General features: G+C 36.7%; 1 protein-coding gene across 1 annotated transcript in view; it reads left to right on the top strand.

Moving 5' to 3' along the window:
• Positions 1-20,968, top strand: part of LOC141427742 (disintegrin and metalloproteinase domain-containing protein 22-like) — a 163,720-nt gene that overhangs the window by 83,635 nt on the left and 59,117 nt on the right. Inside the window, exon 5 of the mRNA XM_074087334.1 lies at positions 20,498-20,640. Coding sequence (XP_073943435.1) covers positions 20,498-20,640 — 143 coding nt within the window. The remainder of the gene's footprint in view (positions 1-20,497; positions 20,641-20,968) is intronic.

The following is a 20,968-nucleotide window of genomic DNA, read 5'->3' as shown; positions in this document are numbered from 1 at the left end:
CCACTCTGTTGACGATATTATTATATAGGTGTACTCATGCCAAAATGCAGTTTTTTTTTTAGCAAAAAGTCTTTGACAGACGGACGGACAAAAATGACGCCGCTTGGGTTTCGTTTTTGCTATTATGACTACGGAACCTTAAAAAGATATTAAAGTCAAACCAGTACAAGGTTTAATCAGAATGTAATCCGCTCCTATTTAAAAAGATCATCAAAACTGTTTCCATAGTTTCCTTTTGCTAAGTAACTTGAAAATAATCTTTGTAAGAGTTGCGCACAAATTCTTTCTTAAGACTGGAAACTTTTCCTTAAATTTCATGAAGCCAGCATCTATTGAAAATTTCATCGGCATTCGCTTCATATCTTGATTTATGGCGAGAAAAGCAAGTTTTCTTGGCAAATATTATTTCCAGGTTACCTTGGAAATACTAAGACCTGCTCTTTATTTGTATACCTATAGGTATATTATGTTAAAAAATAACTTTATATGAACTTTTGCTATTTAACTACGTAGTTTAATTTTTTGCGCTATGAAATACACATAATTTCAGTAGTTTCAATTCTAAAATACTTACTTAAAACAAAAAAAATGTTATGTAAGTTTGCCCTCGTAAATTCACCTAAATTGCTTTGTAGAGAATGCTACAGTAAAAAAAAACAAAAACATCACACGTAAAATACAGCATTGCTATAAACCAACACTACCGATGTTGAAGCCTTTGTTGTGGACTGAACAAGCTAATATAACGGTGCACTACGTTTTTATCATTTATGAAATCTAAATTCAAAGCAAAAAGAGCATGGTTTCCTAACGAAACTTTCAGCCAATTCAGCAAGAATGGAATAATATAACTCAGGTGCAAAATGTCTAGGTCGAAGGATGCTTAAATTAAGAAAAATCTTCTCGGGATATTTTGATTGACTAATTGATGATAGGGGATAAAATTGAATTTTCATCATCATAGTCATCAGCCGGAAGACGTCCACTGCTGAACGAAGGCCTGCCCCTTAGAACGCCACAATGAACGACAGCTCGCCACTTGCATCCACCGGTTTCCCGCAAATTGAATTTTATTAGGTACAGTTAAAGTAATAATTTCTATGTAAAAGAAGCAGCCGCTTAAATTCTCTATTTTCTCTTTATTCTTTTACCTTATTCTACACTTTTTTTTTAACGTATTGATGATTTTTGTTGAATGATGATTCGTTTCCAGTTTAGTTTATTTGGTGACCCGTAATTAACTGAGTTGATTAACATTGGGTCTGATCACGTCTACAGAATCGCCTTGTATTTTCTACTATAGCTTTCTTCTGTATATTCCCACAAAAAATTAGTAACTGAGAGATATCTTTTATTAACTTCTCATTTCCAATGATGCGTCTAAACAAAACCGCCATTTTAAATTCCACTCCAAGCCAATTTGCGTGCCTTTATCATCAGTTTAAAAGCCATAACATTTACCATATTATTTATGATTCATCCACTTTTCCCCCGCTCTCTTAAACGGTAACTGACTCTTGTAATATACTCTTTTCTAAATTATTAATCTTCTAAAAAGATAACCGCTAATAAGATGTATGGGGTGGAGTTCTTTAAGGAAATGTCGTGTTGCTTTGAAATTCACAAAACGTATTCAATGGAGCGGTCATTTAAGAATGTTAAGTTGAAATTTATGACTTATAAAATAAATTTACTGAGGCTCTCTGTGACAAATTAGTTTTTATTAACATATTTTATTCTAAAAAGGTTAAGTTTAATAAAAGTTAAAATGTGAGTTTTACTGATTTGCGGTATTTATTTGACGCCAGAACTTGCCAACTTTTTACATTAATATATTAACTTCTCTCAATATATGTATGCCCAGATCTAAACATGTACGTTAACCTCTGAGGTTTTTCTAAATTCATAATTGCGTTCTGTTATATAATTACCCACATTGGCCGTAAAGCCAACGAGTTTATAGTGGTCAATCGAGCGCCGCAATGTAGTTAATGCAACTTGCACGATTTTTCTTGCAAGTCTAATCTGTGCTTATGTTGAGAGAGTGAAGAAAACTGCACAAAACTGCGAGGTAATTTAATGCTGTGTGCGAAGTTCCCAATCCGCACTGGGCCAGCGTGGGAACTATGGCCTAAGCCCTTTCTAAGAGGCCCGTGCCCAACACTGGCTGGGATAATGATGAAAAATAGCTATAATTCGGGGGTTTTCTTCAACTTCAAATCCATCCATTGTTTCCCAATAAGACGTTGAAGTGAATGTGATTCTTCCCAGCAGGATTCCGTTATTCGATTAGAATGCAACAAATGACGATGCAGAATCAGGCGGTGTTTGCGATGTCCTAGCGGGTCGCACTCATTTGCATTGTGCAGGGGATCGGATCATGTCACACCGGAGTGTCACCGTTTACAGTTTGCATTTGAATCACTAAGATTGCTTGATGATAGGATAGCTTAGTGTTAGTAAACTATACTATTTTAACCAAGACTAAGGTGAAAGACTTACATAATACTGCATTAAAAAATGTGGATCGGCAAGCGCAGCGTAGGATATCCAACGAGATGGACGGATGAGCTGGTTAATCCCGCGGATTCATCTAAGCAACTGGGGGTATATAGGGAGGACTATGTCCAACAGTGGTCATCCCACGGCTGATTCGATGATGATGATTACCAAATTAAGAAACTATCACAAATCTGTCCTCGCTTACAACGGTGGAAATCTTCAACCGAACTTTATTAAATCTTGTATTCAATCCAATCACCCCTGTCAGCTTAACTTAACATCCTTTCACGTTCTAATCTTCAAGCACACCGATTGCGTTCTCTTAAATCCATTCTTCATAACAAGAATTGACACTACAGCGATCTCGACCCGTTACTGTGTGACTGGCGGCTCTAAGCCGAGGACGGGCGTCTCACAGCCTGCGATCAGGTGCATAATGCATACCCTGCGAAGACCCGAGGAGCAAATACACTGTGCACTTAAATCAACTCAATAGCGGTATATGTAGAGAAACTTAAATGATAGTCTTGGGAACAAGCTACAAAAGTTATTGGTTTCATTCAACAAGCAAGAGGTAGTTCTGTCACAAGGCAAAAGAGCCATGTTACCTACTTACAAAATAAAGGTTTTGCTTTTTTTAACCCCCGACGCAAAAAGAGGGGTGTTATAGGTTTAACTGCTATGCTTATCTATCTTGTGTGTCTGTGGCACCGTAGCTCTTAAACGGGTCATCGTCATCATCATCATTATCAGCCTATAGCAGTCCACTGCTGGACATAGGCCTCCCCCAAAGAGCGCCATTGCGCCCTGTCCTCGGCGAGACGCATCCAGCTTCTACCAGCAGCCCTTCGCAAATCGTCACTCCACCTGGCCGGAGGGCACCCTACACTACGTTTTGCCAAGACGCGGTCTCCACTCAAGAACTCGTTTACTCGAACTCGTTTACTTAAACGGGTGGACGGATTAAAATGCGGTTTGTTTATTTGTAATCAGGTTTTTGAAGATGTGCTAGTTTAAACTTTACTAATATTATAAATGGGAAAGTAACTCTGCCTGTCAGTCTTTCTGCCTGACTCTTTTCTGTCTGTGGGTAACCTCTTCACGCTTAAACCGCTTAACTGATTAAGATAAAATTTGGTATGGAGATAATTTGAGACTGGGAAGGACATAATACTAGTTTTTATTCCGGAAAATTACATGAATGCCGCGGGTTGGCAATGAACGAAATCTTTACTGACGGAATTGCGGGCAAGAGCTAATACCAAGCAGATACATAACAGCGAGTAAGATATAATATTTATGTATCTTATAGTGGTACAGTTACGACTGGAAATCCCGCGTAGATACAGGAAATTACATATAAGTTATATGTTTTCTGTGCGCACTTAACTCTATGGAGTTAAAAATAACTCTCAAAGTTTATGCCATCGCATGAGTGTTGTTGCAGTCATGGCTTTATTTCTTCCATGACCCAAACTTTTTTGTAGGAAATACTATCGTTCTTATTCAATAATATCATACTGCTTTATTTCGAAACTAGCCGTTACTCGCGACTCCGTCGGCGTAGAATTTGGTTATCGCTATCCAGCAGGAAATATGCAATTTACCGGGAAAAAACTATCTGTATACCGAGTTTCGTCTAAATCGTTTCAGCGGTTACAGTAACAAACAAACAGACTTACAAACTTTCACATTTATAATATTAGTGGGATTGAAACCAGCCACTCGAAAATTTGAACTCAAAGGCCCTGTCCTATCAAACGATTGTCCTCCACAATTCCTTTGTCCAAGACTAGAAAATTCCTTAAACAGCGTTCTCAAAATACCATTCTAGTTTCATAAATCAGCGGACGTCTAGCGAATATCTTTGACTATTCGGAATCACTTACCTGCCATTGAAGGCTATATATCTCTGGCCAGGATTACGCGTGAATATAGTCTAAATCACCTTAAAATCTAGGTGGGAACCTTCGGCTGTCCGGGCCAAAATGAGGCCAATACGTCATAGTGACAATGACAAAGCTGAACGGGTGGAAGGAACTTTCGGATTGGGGAATCGGGGGATTCGGGGAATCGGTATCTAGATCGTGCAAACAGACGTCGAATCGCGCTCCGTGATTACGCGATAAAGTTGGTGATTTTATGGCGTTTACGCGTTAATTTCAGCACAAAAGAAGCTAAATTGTAGTGTTTAATGGCTCGTTTATGGCGTGGGATCTTCTCTGTGAATGGGCTGGGCGCTATAAGGCTGGGTTTCCCCAGAGATGTACGAGGGTGTGTTGCGAGAAATGTGTCCTCATATATCAATCGAACGCTTCGTTTACCTAATAATAATAATGTTTATTTGTCAAAGAGGGTTTACAAAAATGGTCTTAAGCTATGAATACATTATGGATCTCCTCCTTGTGCCTACCTATATAGGTAGGTATAACCTCTTCGCTCACCTGTTTCCACTAGAGCTGTGTTGAGCAAGGGTAGGTAAATGAAGCATATAGCTACATGAGAAACAGATTCCTCGCACCATTCTAGTGGAAACGCAGCTTTATGTGTGGAAACGATATTAAATCTATGTCTGTATATAGACGATATTATATCTATATCCATATATAGATTTATGTTAGGACAGTGTTACATTGGGCAGTTACCCTAGTCCGTATGAAAGGTGTACACAAAATGGTGAATATATACTCTGATAGAAAAATTAAATAAACTACCTAGGTATAAAAAGTTACTTAGCTCACTCGCAATCTTGCAATAGCTAATGTATCATACGTCTATGCAATAAATGTGTATTCACGCAGCTCCTCCGCCTCCACGCTATAAGAACACACATACCTCTCACAAACCCAACAATCACCCCCACGACGCTACGCTGACGAGTTTCGAACTCAACCAGAGTTCATAATCAGAGCAACACAACCGTTCACCACGCTACCAGATTATAGGAGTTAGATGCAGGGGAGACCTGTTGTTGTCTCCGCGCGAAAATAGTAAAACTTAAAACTATGTGATCAAAGAACGGGCACTTTCTGCAAATGCAAAGATATTGCTGTAAAAAAAAAACGAAGCCAAAACATTGAAGTATCTTGCCATGAGATAGTAGTCTCTGAGACGTTTTCCAGTTTACAGTTTTGTTCCTAATGTAATTTATTGATACTGTAATATATATCTTTTTAATTGTTCACTCGTAGCTCCGAACGTATTATTATTACCAAATCCAAAACTTTAACTTCACGGAATTGTCTACTGAGTTTATATTTACGCAGCTTTCACGCTGGGGGCTGTTTATCGAAACAGATAGGCCATTTTCAGGACGGATGGCCGCTACCCGATCTGTCGCCCGAGGGGAGTGAACCATCTGTTTATTTATCTGGCTATGTTAAGACGCAGAAGAAGAAAAAGTGACGATTTTAAAAATCCAACTGTATTATTTTGTATTCCCAAAATTTAAAGCAACTTTTTTCGTAGAGTTCAAAATATAATGTTTGACTATTTTTATTTCTATTTCATCTGAAACTCGATACTACTAATAAAATTATATGTTACTCTCTAGCTACATACATAATATATAACAGGGTTCTAAAGTTTTCAAATTTAAAATACCTACCGCATAAAATACGTGTTTTAGAAAGAGACTCTTCTTCTTCGCTAAAAATAATATATAGATCTATGTTTTGTAATAATACATAGGATATAACAACGTCAATGAAGACCGCTATGTAGTTTATGAGAAATCCCACACGAATTCAGTAAAATCCTGAAATTTTAATTCAACTGTCGAATCTATTGGTTTAAACGCGTGCGAACCCACGGGTAGAGGCTAGTAAGAAATCACTGAAAATGCATTATTCAGCTGCAGCCCCGTGCTCATAAATAAGCCGCAGGTGCCCTAGCATCTATTCCTAGTTCTAAATTACCTACATCAAGTGATTCTACCGATGCTGCCAGAGAAGATCTGAGAGAAATAAGGACTGACTAAGGGTGTGTACGCTCTGTTCACATTTAGACGCGACGTGGCACGTTTCATTAAGAGCATAATTTATTGCAAACTAGCTTTAACTTCTGGCTTTACTCGCGTTTGAAATACATGAAAAATCCGGCCGAACGTAAAAGAAAGGAGAAGTAAGTAAGTATTTATTTGTATCCTTACAAGAATGTGTAAAATCCATGTATTTTAAAATATGTACGTCTTGTTTCACCATTCGTAGATTAATTTTATGTGATAGATATCTGTAATGCTGTCTCTATTTGTCTTTTTCGACTAAACAAAGACGTCATTGCATTTATTATTCACGTTCATTTATTTTCGGCATAGATGTATTTTTATGTTTGTATTTTTAGGTTGTGGATTATAATATTTTTAAATTCCATGATTGTCACTCATAACTCTACCTATGAGTCTGTAACCTATCTAGGGGCACTGTAACGTGGTATTGCAACGCCGAAGTAAATAATTATTACTCGTTAGCGTGATACGTCCCGATTGTAGTACCCAAGTAGTACCTAATAGTTCGTGTATGTGTTAATTGCTCTTATAAATAAACGTTTTTCTTTCTTTCTTTCATTTATCTGTCACATAAAACTTGTCAATTGATAGTGAAACAGGCTATCATTCTATTAGCTCTCTCTCGCAGACATCTCTGGGACGCCCTGCTATATTGTCTCCGCTTTTACGTCGTATTGGCAGTACATAAATTGGCGCACTCTAAAGAAACTGCAGTCGATTTGTTAGAGCCATTTGGTGGGCGCTTCCCGACCGTTAATAATGGACGGTTTGAATTTTTATTGAATTCCTTGGCTCGCGTGAGATCGGTTTACGATACATTACCGTTAAGACTTCACGCTTAGTTTAGTTTCTTTGGAGTCCTCGGAAATAGGGTTACACTATTTTGTTGTTTACTATTCTTTATCTGCTGTCTCACTCACTTTAATTAGATTTCTCACTCATATTAAAATTCCGGAATACTTAAGAAAATTGACAAGGTTTGGACCAAATGCTGCTCAGAAATTAAAATACCTCTAACGCATTCCGTGCATCAATTTCTATTAGAAAAAACCGGCCAAGAGCGTGTCGGACACGCCCAACATAGGATTCCGTAGCCATTACAAAAAATAAGTAATATTTTTCTAAGGATTTCGTATTTTATACGGAATCTTCCAAGTTTAGGTATATTTTATACCTTAGGCTGCTATTTACTCTTAAACTACTAATAATTCTTAAGCAAACTTAGCCGTTATAGTTTTCCATGAAAGTTTGATATACTTACTACCATTCTGATTTTTTTCAAATTTTTCCACTCAACGGTTTAGATTTTAGAGGGGGGGGGACCCTCGATTTTAATGAAAATTTGCACTTTAAAGTTGCAATATTATGCAAACATATCACTGAATCGAAAAATCGTTTTTGCAACCCCCTAATGATTTTAGAATACCTATCTAACGATACCCCACACTACAAGGTTGGAAAAGAGAAAAAAATCACCCCCACTTTACGTCTATGGGAGGTACATTAAAAAAAAATGTTTTTTTAATTTTTATTGTACTATTTTGTCGACATAGTTTACATACATATTCATGCAAAATTACAGCTTTATAACATTGATAGTCCCTGAGCAAAGCCGCGGACGGACGGACAGACAGACAGCCAGACATGGCGAAACTATAATGGTTCCGTTTTTGCCATCTTGGCTCCGAAACCCTAAAACCATATATTTTCAAAATTGACAATTAATACTGAATTAAAGAAGATGATTAGTACTTTAATGTTAATACTTTTGACATAGCCATTAAACGATTGTATCTCATGACTCCTTAAAATGCTTTAGTCTAGTGTTAGCCAAAGGTGCATAGTTCACTCTGTGTTTAGTTCGGTCAGCACTTGGGCCAACTCCCATAACAAAATAGTCAAACTCCTAACCATCGAAATTCCCAAAAAATACTTCGTGGTTTTCTACAGGTTACCTACAAAAAATGCTCACTTCCTTGGAGTCTTCTCAAAATATAGAGACACGCACCTTATTCAGTAAAAATATATTGCACAGCTAATTAGTAGAGTTATAAAAGCAATGTTTATTCTTCACAAACCCGTGCCAATTATATATGTAAATGACGATTAATTAATACCACGACACAAATTAACAATATTTATGATAAGAAAATATTGTCAAAGGTGTATTTTACGGATACCAGCTCTATCGCGTAATGGGACGGTGTGAGCGTTAGAGCTGCTGGCCGAAAAATACACCTATTAAAAAAAAACTAAGAAAGTGTCATCGGCGATGTCAAATGTAGGTTTTTGGCGGCATTCGGAATAAATGGTTGTTGTTCTTATCAATGTATTTTGATTTCAGTAGTGTCAACCGATAATCACGACTGTATCAAATATCCCTGTCTCAAGTATCACAACTACGCAGTGCTAACTTCTTCACAATGTATTATTTACAGCTACCATTTAGCTGAATCGCCAGAGAATAAGAGCAACAATAAATCATAATGTTTAATACAATGCAGCTTTAGTTTCTTTGGCTTCCTTGTGAGTTGCAACAAACGCCGACGTGGAGCGTAAACGTTATATGAATTTATTTTTATAAGCCCCGCCACTAAACCGAGTATGAAAGCGGTGCACCTACGACGATTTATGAAGAAATATTATTCCCTTAATATTGTATTTCGTATAAAACGCCCCCGGTTCAGCTGCCACGTTGCTTCTGCCGTTCAGAAAGACTGTTGTATGTCTTATAACCAAAGCACAAGGCTTGCGTGGTGCGAGAGCAATGACCCCGTGTGAAATATGTACGTAGGATTTTCCGAGGCGTTCAAAATTTGTGAGTTTCCCGTCGCCGAGCGACGTTTTAGATTTATTTCGATGCTTATTGCCGTTGAGCTGATTGAAGCGTTTTATAGCGTATGTCAAGTGGACATTGCTTTTCGTTTAAGGACCAAATCAATTAGACGTAAGCACGTTGAGTGTAGCTTTAGAGTGGAGACGTAGCGGAGGTTATTTAAATGCGTAGCCAGTAATCACTTTACTAGGAGCGGAGAATTTCAAATTTTAACTAATTAGTGCAGTCTATTTTGTAGTACATGTAAACCATACTTCAAGTTTCTATTCCGTTTGCCCTAAGATTTTCGGTTACGGCAATTTGTATGGAAATATATTTATAATTAGGTACTATGTCTTTTGATTGCGTTGACTTAGAAGTTTTATTTTTTTTGCTTCAAGGATTTAAAGATTTTTATTAAACATAAAAAATAATTAAGTATAACTATGTTCGTAACCAGTTGCATTGTTTATAAACCGTCTCGCAACAGTTTACGCCCTACTCAGGACATTATAGGGTATTCTAAACAATTAAAATACATGCATTTATAAAAGTCTTAGGTTAGTTATATTACTTAAATATCTATGTCAGTATTGAAAATACATATTTTTAAGTGAAGTGTTTAAAGCGAAAAACGTGCTTTATAAGCCTACTTACAAACGTTAAATTGATACTTCATCATCAAATTGATACTTAGTAAAGATTATTAACAATTAATTCAAGTACTTATTACTTACAAGTCTTACAACCTATCACCGCAAATACCTGCGCTAATTTTTCTAATACTACTACTAACTCAGTTTCATGTTATGTGAGATTTAACAGAAATTTAGTAACCTTATTTTACACTCATAGTATGAATGTGGGTAGATGTTTAGTAACCTATTCAACACGTTGCAAGCAGAAGCAGACCTGAGTTTTTTATACTAATTTTAGCTTAATGGCTGTAAAATGGATTTTGACTGACGTACAGAGGGACAAAAAGTGATCCTATAACATTGCTTTTATTCCTTTTGAGGTACGGAACCCTAAAAAATAAAAGTAGTTTTTTTGGCAATTATAATTTGGTTAATGTCTCGACTTCTTTCACCTTGACTAAATCACACCCTTAAATCGATCTAAACATCCTTTTACAATTAGTTAGCTATCCTGAATTAGCTTCAACTAATTGGATGTTATCTCCGACATAGAGTTTATTAAGTGCAATTAAGTATTAATAGTTTATCAATAGTTTGTCGGATATAACTTGAAGGATCACTTCATATGCTTTAGCAATTGAAACTAGGGGTCAAAGTTAGTTTAATTGCGCGCTTATTCGAGGATATTGCTAAATAAAGTACATGTATTAATTTAGTACTGCTTAACAAATAAATTAGGGATAGGGTTGCCAGATTTGCTAGAGTTTAATTTGGGACAAAAATTTTGGTAATCAAAATTAAGTTTAAGCTGCATTTCGGGGAATTTTTAGGTATCTGGCCTCGAAGTGTTGGAATAACATCCCTCCTCCTATTCGAGGAGTTCGTTCAAGGCAGATGTTTAAGCAAAGGTTTAAAACATATTTATTGGATTGCCAGAAACTTCAGGCCTACCTATGCTTAGTACCCGGTACTGTCAGTTCTATTTGACAACCAAGCTGCGAAAATCTTTATCTTAGTTTTTGCTTGGATTAGGTGCCTATATTCAAAGAATACCTGTTATGTTTGTTTGTTATTTGGACCTTAAATTATATTATTATAGTAACTTAGAGTAAAAATGGTATGTGACTGAGTGCGTCAACTCCTACTGGTTCCGACAAAATATCAGCGCTGTGACAGCAATGTCGCAGCGCATGCTGAGTCGGCGCCTTTCCGCGGCTGTGCCTTGACAACTTAATTTAAATATGTAACAATTTGAATCGTTTTTTTATGTAGAATTGTCATGGCATGATTGTGAATAAAGTTTTTTATCTATCTAGTTTAAAACATTAAAGAGTTCCACAGCCAAAATTAAATCCAAAATATAATTAGCAAAAATATAACTACATAAATTGATAACGCAAAAGAGCGTAGTACATAATACAAAAGAGTGTAATACATGCTGTGTGTGAAATCATAAATTTTCATTTCATTTCAAATTTTCATTTCACATAATGAAGATTGTGGTCTTAAATATTATGTAAAACTAGAAATTTTGAACGTAAAAATACCGTGTGACTCACTTATTTTAAATGTTAACAAAACGGATAACTCACGTCTGAAATCGTCGCACACGCGCGTGTTGCAGCAGCCGCCGAGTCGCGTCGCTCCCACACAGGGATTTACAGATTTAGCCCGAAACAAACAAACAGACGTGACTTATCCGTTTAGTCATCATTTAAAACTAGAAATACTCCCAATTTCCAATTAATTTGAAAGCACAAAGTGTAATAGTGTGTTACGTGACACTTAAAAAGAAATGGTGTCATTCCAATTGAAATCAACGCCTCGTACATCGTACATTCATAAGTACCTTTAATCTCATAAACGCACCTCAAGCACTCGTTTACTCACAGATTCCCAACAAGTAACACACTGCCCCCCTCCACCCGCTGGTTAAAAACTACCACAAATTCTCAGGGCCTGGAGGGTCTCTAACTCTGACCTCAAAACAATGTTGTAGACAGTTGGGGCGCTATAGGGAGTCTAACGTCACGATATGATTTTAATAGCCAATTTGGAGCAGGCATTTTGACGGCGGAGAGTAAATAGACGGCTCTGATTGGCTGTCGAAAACAGCCCATTAACATCCCCGGTCAAGAAGGATGCTTATAATCATTTTAATACGATATTTAGTCGGTTATGTGATAGAATAGAAGTTAATAGAGCTCGTCTAAGCTAAAATGACGCATCCCTCACTAAATCAGTTAATTATGACGAGTTATCATACAATAAACGGCCTGAGTCTAAAGGAGAATTAAACCCATTCGTTCTAGTTTAGGCAGAAATGCTTTCGTATGTCCGGTTGTTCTCAACCGCAGGTCACAGGTCGCAAAGTCGCAGATCGCATTTTTCAACCGATTCTTATGAAATTTAGTACCTAAGTATCTAGGTTCGATAGTTATATTTACTATGGATATTTTGTCGATTCTGTTCATGGGTTTTTTTAAACGACAGAGCCAGTTCGGAAGGTCTGCGACTCACAGAGCCTCTGTAGTGAGTACTTAACTCTTATAACTATTAAATTTCAAAAGTCTAAAAATATAAAATCACGCCATTTATACAAAAGTTAAAAGTCTAAAATAGCAAGTTATGAAACAATAATTGCTTGTTTCTCAGAATACGTAATATCTCGACAATAAATGATTAATTGATTGAATTATCCAGATGACGTCAACCTTACCAAAATGGCCGCCGCAGCAAGTTGTCCCGCTGAGTAGTTCTGATGCGCGCGACGTGCTCCCATTGAAGAGTTCGCGCAATAACGGATCACAATCTTGCTCCAACTTATATGGTACGCGACTGCCACAGATAAATCACGCAATTTGAGGATTTTAAGTTTATTCTTTCATGGTTGTGAGTTGAAGCAAGAAACTTTGTCACAAGTTGATTAAAATTAATACAAAATATTTCAGGGTTGCTTTGACTGAGCAATAAAGATGTAAAAGTTAAATAGATGCATACATCGGAGATCAGAGTATGTAATTATGTCAAAGTCAAAGTCAAAAAATCTTTATTCAATTTAGGTATAACGAGCACTTATGAATGTCAGAAAACCTACCAGTGATTCGAAAAAACCTCTGTTGAGGAGAACCCGGCAAGACTCTACGGGAGTTTATAAAAAACAGATCTACAATGTTATTAAATAGCTTAGATCATAAGTATTTAAGACAGACAACTACCTAGATTTTTACCACAAAAATTATTTCCAAACATATCTTTCCGTGATATACTCGTACCTAATCATAGTTAATTTTATAATTTCTCTTAGATATATACTTTCATTTCAAATCAGGCCCACTTGTTCTCAAGTAAAGCACTCAATAATGTACATATTTTTTATTTATGAATGCAGGTTGTTCATCATTTATTTCAATAACTGACTATTTTTAATTAACATCCAACTCATATTTCGACATCACTATCTTTGAATAGTAGATTATTCAACAAGGGACTAAAACAAACCTTAATGACACGAGATGTTTAGCCACCTGTGCAGAGCCAGGGTGGCTGTAGTTCGAGTGTCATTATGGCTGTTTAGTCTCGCGTTAAACACTCTACTTTTCACTTTGAATGTGAGGAATAAAACGAAATTCTGTTCAAAATGATAATATTATTTTTTACGTACGCTCAATACGACTAATGGACATCTGTTCAAAATTCAAATAGCAAAAAAATTTGCTCCGCAGTTTTTTTTTGTAAAGTGACTCTTTAAATGCTTGCATATTTATTTAGCCAACAGATTTAAACTTGATAACCATTTTAAAAGTAATTCCACTAAAATCAATTCATCAATCAATAGATTTAAAATGAATTCATCCTTAATATAATTGAATGGATTAATATTCTTAATCAATAATTGTATTTCACGAAATTAAATCGTGTTTTCAAATATTTTTGCACAGTTGTCATTTTAAGGTTATTTCCACGCCCTAAAAATTGTCTATGCACAATCACTGAAAATTGCGAAAACACTGTGATTGGCTATTTAGGGGTTTCCAAAGTAAATAAAAAGAAAAATACTTTAATCCCTAAAGATTAATGAGGAGCTTTAGTCCCGATATCCAGAGACTAAAGTAACATTTCAAGAGCATGAGTGAAAAATATATTTTAAACCGTCCGGCAATCGCAGCTAAGCTTTCATAATAATCGCCTGTTTTTAGAAGCATTCAAACAAAAAACACGCAACCCGCACGGAGTGCAGCGGTGAGAAATATCCAATTTGGCGCGTTTGCCCTCTAAATTGACGCCATTTTTTATTACGACCCCGCCATGTTGCGCGGTGCTGCCACCACAGCGGATTTTTTTAGAAAAAAAGCCGGTCCGGCCGACACAGAATGAGATCCGTGCCACGTCGGGAAAAAGGTTAAAAAGTGTTCTCAATTATTTGCGAAAGCATGCACACATTAGATTGTCAGCTTGGAGGAATTTTGTTGAACAGTTACTTTAAATTTTTTGACTAGATATGATAACCGTAAATGAGTATCGTATGTACGTACATGAACATTCTTTGCTGTGATGCCAATAGATACTTTGTGAGAATATCTAATTTGTAAGGGTAAAAATTGGCACAATAATTACTATTTATCTGACTACAACAGAACATTAGTTTGAACGCGCCACGAAGTGTTACAGGATATTTTTTTCACTAGGTTTTGTTTTAGTTTAATATTCGAATTAGCGCAATTTTGGAGAAACTATTTGTTTTAGCCCCAAATACCGTCACTTGTTCCATTTTTTCTGCGTACTAACAAACTGTTATCACAATACAGTACAATACAATTTTTTTCATTGATTCAGCCATTTTATTTAAACGATCCGTTCTAATCAGCGTCAAAGTTAACCTAAACTGAATTAACTTAAAGCTAAAAGTGCATTTCTTTAATGAAATGAAATGAAAAAAAAAGAAATTAAACTTTAATGCCTAACATTAATACATTGATAAGTTACACTTTTATACATATAGACATTTGTATTTATTTTTTATTGATAATGTTTACAAATATTATACTCATGTTGGCACTGGGTACCAAACTCAGCATAATGCTGACCACATGACGTGTCCAGCGCTGATTTTCAGTTTGGCCCCTACACGAGGGGTAATTTTGATGTAAGTAGTGGTTTGCGTTGTGTTCAATATACATTTATATTTATTTATGTATGTATGAACGTATGTATGAACGTATGTATGTATATGTATTAGTATTGTAGAGGTTCCATGATAGTTGTATAAAGTATACTTTATTTTTTCTAATGGGAGATAGAATATAAAGTACTCGATTTTGACGTCTGAAGGTGATATAAGTCCGGGTTCTGGTATTGGTGTCCATACAGTGTTCGCATACAATTTCTTAATTTAGTTTCTGCAGCTCCAGCAAATGCTTTTTACCTAATTCTTTAAATTTAGCCAAAGATATTGGTTCTTTGCTTTACTGTATAATACCTGAAAATCGAACAAGACATCTCCAGTAATAGCGCGCCTGTACAATCTTGTTTGCTTCCAGCTCACGTATTTTTGCCATCGTATTTTATTGCGTCATTAAACCCAAAGCATGTCCCGCGCAGTCCATCAATGTATCCAATTCAACATATTGGCTATTTGTGTTTAGACCCCTTTTGAGTTTAAAGGAAAAATAACTATGAAATACGAAAGACTCTCAATGTGACACGTTTTGTGTCTTCTGCGCGTAGATTACTGATTAATGATTTAACCAACCTTTTTGACCAACCGAACCAAATCAAAGGAGGAGGTTCTCAGATGCTATAATTACAATATTTCAGAACTTTTTTCTAGGTGAACCGATTTTTATATACCTATTCTATTTAATGAATTGCCCTTTAAATGTGATCCTATAAAGTTTGATTTTTTCTTAGACCTAGTACCTTTAGGCATTAGATATGGTAACAACCATTATACATGAAATTAGGCTTATGTATTTCTAAATAATCATCGTTAGATCTTTGAACGTTATAGTTAAAAATTATGACTTTTTTTTATAGAATTTAATATTATATGCCATTATATTATACCTAATAAGCTATACTGAACAACAATTATTAGTGATGTTTTTTTATAAATTATATGGATATCAATTTCTGACCATCGAAATTCGGAACAAAAAATGTATGGGAAACAAAGGGATCCCTAATCTAATACGGTACTTACTTCAACTAACATTAGAGTTACTTTTACTCTGTGAAAATGCAAGATTCACTTGGGGCACAAATGAAGTTGCGGGGAAGTTAAAACAAAAAAATTATTGAAGACTTGCCGCATAAAACCGCGATGGCCTAGTCATTTGACCTATGGCCTGTATAGCATAGGATCCTTTTTTTTCTTTGTTTTTCGACATTCATGAACGAAACTTTACGATGAAGAAAAACATCGTGACAAAACCTGCACAAACCTGCATGTTTCCAAAAGTTTCCAATGCACACTGGGCCGGCGTGGGAACTACAGTCCAAGACCTTTCTGTGACTAATCTTGTGACTTGCCGCATGTTAGTACTGTATGTGGCCCGACACGCATTGGCTTGACCGATTTTTTATTTATAGTATTAAAAAAATTAAGCCGTGGTGGCCTAGTGGTTTGACCTATCGCCTCTCAAGCAGAGGGTCATGGGTTCGAACCTCAGCTCGCACCTCTGGGTTTTTCGAAATTCATGTGCGGAATTACATTTGAAATTTACCTCGAGCTTTGCGGTGAAGGAAAACATCGTGAGGAAACCTGCACAAACCTGCGAAGCGATTCAATGGTGCGTGCGAAGTTCCCAATCCGCACTGGGCCAGCGTGGGAACTATGGCCCAAGCCCTCTTGATCTGAGAGGAGGCCTGTGCCCAGCGGTGGGACGCATATAGGCTGGGATGATGATGAGTATTAAATTAGTTTACAACCCAAAGTTCGTAGAAGACTGAAGGCCTGTATCACCATTCTTTGATAAATTTTATGTGATAGATATCTGCGATGCCGTCTCTCTTTACTTTCTCCAAATAAAAAAGCAACGGCAACTCATTTATCGGTCGTATAAAATTTATCAATGGTAAAGCCTTTACTTGGTAAATAACAAGACCCAATCAAAGAATACAAAGCAAACTCTTCGTTGGTCCTATTACCTTAGATTATATTATTATTTAAACTCACCGACAGTTGATTAAAGCGAGTTAATGAAGAGATTTCGCGAGTCTCCACTTAGCATCTCATTATCCCAAGCTCATATTGAGCGATTATTCCGCCGCCAAGCAAAACCCCTCGACTCGTCTCGTGTTCTTATGAACTCGATCTCAAGCTTATCGAGGTTTCGGACCAATTAGTGGTCAACTTCGAATTTTCTTTCACGGGTCAGAAGGTCTACTTTGTAATCAAGTCGCATAACAGTATTAAAATTCAATGAGGGTGCTTAACTGGCAAAATATTGCTAGATGGCGTTAGTATGGCAAGCTCCGGTTGACGTTACAGTCTCGCTTGCGATTGGCTCATTCAGTTATTCAACCAATCGCAAACGTGACACAAATGTCAAAGTTGTCAAATGTCAAAGTTGTCAAATGAAGCTCACTACCCTGCAGGGCTACTACGTAACTCGAAACTCGAAGTTCGTGTCGTGCGGTCCCTCTGACACTTGTACTATTTAATACGAGAGCGAGAGGGACGGTACGACACGAACTTCGAGTTTCGAGTTTCGTAGTAGCCCTGCTGACACAGAAACCCTCTTACATTATTGTCAGCCATGTTTTTTTTGTGTTTTTGTTAAGTCACTTTACGGCTTTGTGGTCACCGGTCCTACTAATATTATAAATACGAGAGTTTGTGTGTGTATTTTTGTTTGTTACTCCTTCACGCTAAAACGGGACGACGTGTTTGGATAATATTTGGTATGGTAGATAGCTGGACATCTGGAATAATACATACACTACTTTTTATCTCCATATTCCCACAGAATCGATATAAAATCTCGGAACATCATCCGCTGGGTATAGAAAGACGAGGCACTGTTGTTTATAATAAATAAATAAATATCACGGACAATTCACACCAATTGACCTAGTCCCAAAGTAAGCTTAGCAAAGCTTGTGTTATGGGTACTAAGCAACGGATAAATATAATTATATAGATAGATACATACTTAAATACATATAAACACCCAAGACCCGAGAACAAACATTCGTATTTTTCATACAAATATCTGCCCGACACGGGAATCGAAACCTCAAGCTCGTAGTCAGGTTCTATAACCACTAGGCCATAAAATAATAATAATGCAACGTCAAAACCACGATGTTTGTAAAATCCCGGAATTTCAATTCAACTGCTGTATCAAATTATTTACGCATTCGAAGCCGGGTAAACAAAAATCCATCCATACTATTAATAATGCGAAAATGTGTGTGTTTGTGTGTATGTTTGTCCGTCTTTCACGTCGAAACGGAGCGACGGATTGGCGTGATTTTTGGCATAGAGATAGTTTATGGGCCAGAGAGTGACACAGGCTACTTTTTATCCCGGGAAAATGCACAGTTCCCGAGGGAACAGCGCGCGATAACCGAATTCCACGCGGGCGAAGCTAGTCTATATAAATAAAAATGAATCGTAAAATGTGTAGCTAAGCGCAAAACTCGGGAACGGCTGGACCGCGCGATTTCACTAATTCTTTTTTGTTGTTATTTTAGAAAAATTACAACGGGGGCGAAGCCGCAGGCAACAGCTAGTTAAGAATATTTGTAGGTAATGTAACAAAGTACAAATTATTCGCTGCCAGAACAGTTTAAACAGTTGAGTTTTTAAAAGTGATGATCGAAAAGTTTTGCAGTTTTGGCTCCGCAGTGACGTTTGCTAATGGATGTTTTAATTTAACAAAGATTTAAGTTGCAATGTTGTAACGGTTTACTTTCATGTTTGCTTGAAATTTGTGAATAATTAAACTTTCTGCTAATTAAAAAGCTTTCAACCAATCGTTAATTTACTACGTCTTAGCTTTTTAAACAACAACACGACGTACAATTTCGTAAACATAACAGGCAGATAGTAAATGTAAAAAGTCTTTAACTCAGAAATTTTATTTACAACCTAGGCTTTACCCGCGACTCTCTCCGCATAGAATTCGATTATCGCTATCCCGCGGGAACTATGCAATAAAAATTATCGTATGTCCTTTCCCGGGACTCAAACTATCTGTATACCGAATTTCATCTAAATCGGTTCAGCGGTTTAGACATGATGAAGTAACAAACAAACAAACAGACTCACAAACTTTAGCATTTGTAACATTGGTGAGATAAACTCGTTTTGTATCAACCTCCGCGCTATACAATCAAAACACTGGCCGCTAACAAAAAAAAAAACCTTTTTTAATCGATCGGTTTTTGTTTTCCTAACAGTTTCAATGAAAATTAAATTATACTGACTGCTCAATATAAATTTCGTAGTTATGTGCAATTATAGAAACCAATTTAGTTACACTAATTAATGGTGTTATTAACTAAAACTATTACATCGAACTTGAACACGGTGTATTTATGAAATCGTTTCACAGATACTTTTCATTTACTTAGTTATTTATTTATTAACCTCGCTAATTTTATAAGTGTGTAAGAGAAGTGTAGTCTAGTGCTAGCGGTACGCCAAAAAAAGCTGCAAGCACATGGTGTTAAAAGCATTAATCAGAACGATTGATCTTTAGGCCATACGAATCAATTTGACCCGTAGCACGAAAAAAAAAGGAGAGGAGTTATGAAGACATCTTTTTTTTGGAAGGGAAAAATATATTTTTTTATTCTGAAACCTATCGTGTGTGGTATCTAGTGAAAGAACATCATTATATTTCAGTCACTTGTTTTAAATTAAAATAAAATCATTTTCAAAACATACCAAATTTGGGCTCCTCCAGATATGATACGGTTGAATCATTATTTGTAAAATATACCTAAAATGATAAAATATGAAATAGCCTCATATCCAACTCCAAGAAAGCAATTTTGAAAATATTTACAGCTTTTTGCTGAATTTCGGGGTGTACCGCTAGCACTATGCTTCAAAACAGCTCCGTAGTGACCTATGGCCTCTTAACTAGAGAAAAGTCGGTTCAATCCCGAGCTTGCGGACTTTATACCACGAGCTTTATGGTGAGAAAACCTGGACAAACTGTGAAGCAATTCTATTACAGGTCATCAGGGTCTCACACCAAAGACCCATGAAATGTCAAATAAAAAAAATGTCAGCCCTGATAGTTAGACAGGATCCGTAGTGACCTAGGCCTCTTAACTAGTCGGTTCAATCCCGAGCTTGCGGACTTTATACCACGAGCTATTATGGTGAGAAAACCTGGACAAACTGTGGAGCAATTCTATTACAGGTCATCAGGGTCTCACACCAAGGACCCATGAAATGTCAAATAAAAAAATGTCAGCTGATAGTTAGACAGGATCTTGTAAAAGAGTGTAGGTAGGTCTTTATCTCGTTACAGCGTCCAACACCCATTAACATTGTGTTTCGATTTGTTTCAGCAGAAACACCCACATGTGATTTTCGAGGCGCGAACCAAGGCCAACAAGGGGTGCGCCAACAAGCTCGAGTACCGGCCCAAGAGTCGACGGACGAAGCACGTGTCGTTCGTCGAGACGCCCTTGGCTAACGACCATTTAGCTATCATGTAAGTAATTAATTGATAAGGAGTTACTTTGCGGAGGTCCATATCAAAGAACTAGGTATAAACAATCACTTTGCTCACTCGTGATCTGGCCACTATTATATAAAAGCTACAAGTGCTACAATTCTATATAATTGTCACTTTATTGTATGAGAAACTTAATAATTATGTAGAACAAGCCTTAACCCGCGGCTTCGCCCGCATTAGAATTAGCTTAATGCCGTCTTAACTGAACTGTATATTACTGTGTATATTACCTATGGCCGAGCAATTTTTGAAACATACAACGACAACAGTTTACTTACACGATTCTTGTTATGGCAACGCAATT

The sequence above is a fragment of the Choristoneura fumiferana genome, chromosome 5, assembly GCF_025370935.1.
Source record: "Choristoneura fumiferana chromosome 5, NRCan_CFum_1, whole genome shotgun sequence".
In the NCBI taxonomy this organism is placed as follows: Eukaryota; Metazoa; Arthropoda; class Insecta; order Lepidoptera; family Tortricidae; genus Choristoneura; species Choristoneura fumiferana.
This window is presented reverse-complemented; position numbering and strand designations above follow the sequence as displayed.